The sequence below is a fragment of the Penaeus vannamei genome, chromosome 38 (assembly GCF_042767895.1).
Source record: "Penaeus vannamei isolate JL-2024 chromosome 38, ASM4276789v1, whole genome shotgun sequence".
Lineage (NCBI taxonomy): Eukaryota > Metazoa > Arthropoda > Malacostraca > Decapoda > Penaeidae > Penaeus > Penaeus vannamei.
Window position 1 is genome coordinate 24,433,925 of NC_091586.1, and position 2,500 is coordinate 24,436,424.

The window sequence follows — 2,500 nt, forward strand, 5'->3', positions numbered from 1 at the left end:
TTTTTTCTCTCTAACATTTTGCCTCCCTCTCTCCCTATAATTTTTCCTTTGTCTAACATTTTTTTTCTCATTCACCTTAACAATAATCTTCCTCTAACCCTCTTTTTTCTCACCCTAACAATTTTACTCCTTCATCTCAACAATATTCTTCCTCTAACACTCTTTTTCTCTCCCTAAACATTTTTTCTCACTCATCTTAAGAAAATTATCTCCCTCTTTCCTGTCAATTATTATTTTATTATTCTCCGTAACAATAACCCTCGTTTTTCTCTCCCTAACAACATTTTGCTTCCTCTCCCCTTCCATTTTTTCTCGCTTTTCTCTCCCTAACAACATCTCTCTCTCTCTCTCTCTCTCTCTCTCTCTCTCTCTCTCTCTCTCTCTCTCTCTCTCTCTCTCTCTCTCTCTCCCTCTCCTTCTCCCTCTCCCTCTCTCTCTCTCTCCTTCCATTTTTCCTCCGTCTAAGATCCTCCATTCTCTCCTTCTCACAGCCTGGAACATCGGCGTGTACGAGGAGGCTTCCCTGACGACCAACTGGCTCGACAAGGGCTTCGAGATCCTGGTGGAGGTCGTTCCCATAGCCCTGAGCATCATCGTGGTCGTGACTGTCCTGTCGTTCCTTGGCCTCATCCAGATCCCTCTCCTCAGGGACTTCAGGTGGGCTCACTGCTTGGTTTTATGTAGGCCTATATATGTATTTTTTATGAAAGGGAAGTATTATGTAGGCCTATATTGTTTTAATGAAGGGGAAGTATTATGTAGGCCTATATGTTTCTTTTTTTTTTTGGGGGGGGGGGGGTGAAAGGGAAAAGATGAAATTTGTTTTCGGTTTGGTTTATTATATTTCTTTTTTTTTTTTTTTTTTTTTCTTTATTCCTTGGCCTCATCCAGATCCCTCTCCTCAGGGACTTCAGGTGAGGTCACTGCTTGGCATTATGTAGGCATATATATATATATATATATATATATATATATATATATATATATATATATATATATATATATATATATATATATTTTTTTTTTTTACGAAAGGGAAGTATTATGTAGGCTTATATTTTTTAAATGAAGGGGAAGTATTATGTAGGCCTATATGTTTTTTTTTTTGGGGGGGGGAGGGGGTGAAAGGGAAAAGATGGAATTTGTTTTCGTTTTGCTTTATATTTCCTATTTTTTGGATTCGTTGGACACAACTAGATCCCTCTTCTCAGGGACTTCAGGTGGGGTCACTGTTTGGTATTATGTAGGCCTATGTGTATTTTTTAAATGAAGGGGGAGTATTATGTAGGCCTGTGTTGTTGTATTTTTAAGATGAAGGGGAAAAGATGAAATTTGTTTTCCTTTTGCTGCATATATATTTTTTTTATCCTGTAGAATACTATTAGTATTGCTGTTTTAGTATTCCATTTAGTTTATGTTCATTACATATTACCTCACCTACGACCATGAATAATGCAGTTTTCCATGTAGCTAATGATTGGGTAGTTTTCTTTATACTGTACGAAACTATGATATTTATCATGGGTGCATTAACAGATTCACCAAATAAATTTATATAGAGATAAATTTGATAAAAAAAAAGCTTTGACACTTCCACAACCATGCAACATCATAATCAGGAATATAATCCCACAAGCATTTAATCCCCCATTTTATTCCTTCATCACAAATCTCAATTATTTAAAGATCTCTCTATCTCGCATTTCTCTTTGCAATTTTTTTAAACTCAAAGTAACGTTTCTTTCGCCTCTTAACAGCACCGCCAAAGAAGAGCTGGGAAGGGCGCTGGCCTCGGTGGACATCAACCAGGTTGCCGACACTGTGCACTTGGCCATCGAGAAATACCACGAACTCTTCGGGTCATAAGGTACGTAAAAAAAGAAAAAGAAAATTTGGTATATATATATATACATAATTTAGTAATTGATAATTGTTATTATTATTGCTATAGTTGTTAATATCATTATTGTTGTTATTATTATCAGTTTTATTATTATCAGTTTTATTATTATCATTATCTTTATTGTTATTAGCATTATCATTATTGCTATAATCATTATCATATTGTTATTATTGTCATAACTAAGTATTATTTTAATTGTTTTCTCATGCCTTTCTCTTTACGAATACTCCTGTTTCATATCCATGCACATTTGTTAACGGATCACCATTGAAATTAATAAATCCAGAATAACAAAGTTACCGTTTCTCCTTTCCAGCTGTCCTCCGGCAAATTCCGTTTTCTTTGAAGCTCCTGACCCGTTTTCTTTTTCGTCTCATGGAGCTCCACGCCTTCCTCTATCTGCTTCTGTTTCTCTCAACGTGTTAAATCTGCAACGCTCGCTCCAATGCCGTTGACGATGCCAGGTGCCACGATGCCAGTGACACGATGCATGCCTGCCAGCGACGACTAGAATACCCAAAAAAAGTTGTCCACAAGAACTGCTTCACCAGTGCCACAGGAAGGGTCAAAGGAGGAATTCCCGTTTTCTGTTATTTA

General features: G+C 36.7%; 1 protein-coding gene across 1 annotated transcript in view; it reads left to right on the forward strand.

Annotated features, from left to right (window-relative positions):
- The window catches only part of LOC113810160 (uncharacterized), a 4,035-nt gene that overhangs the window by 1,526 nt on the left and 9 nt on the right, over positions 1–2,500 (forward strand). Inside the window, exons 2-4 of the mRNA XM_027361863.2 lie at positions 492–657; positions 1,758–1,867; positions 2,220–2,500. The exon at positions 2,220–2,500 is cut by the window's right edge and continues 9 nt beyond it. Coding sequence (XP_027217664.2) covers positions 492–657; positions 1,758–1,866 — 275 coding nt within the window. The 3' untranslated portion in view covers position 1,867; positions 2,220–2,500. The remainder of the gene's footprint in view (positions 1–491; positions 658–1,757; positions 1,868–2,219) is intronic.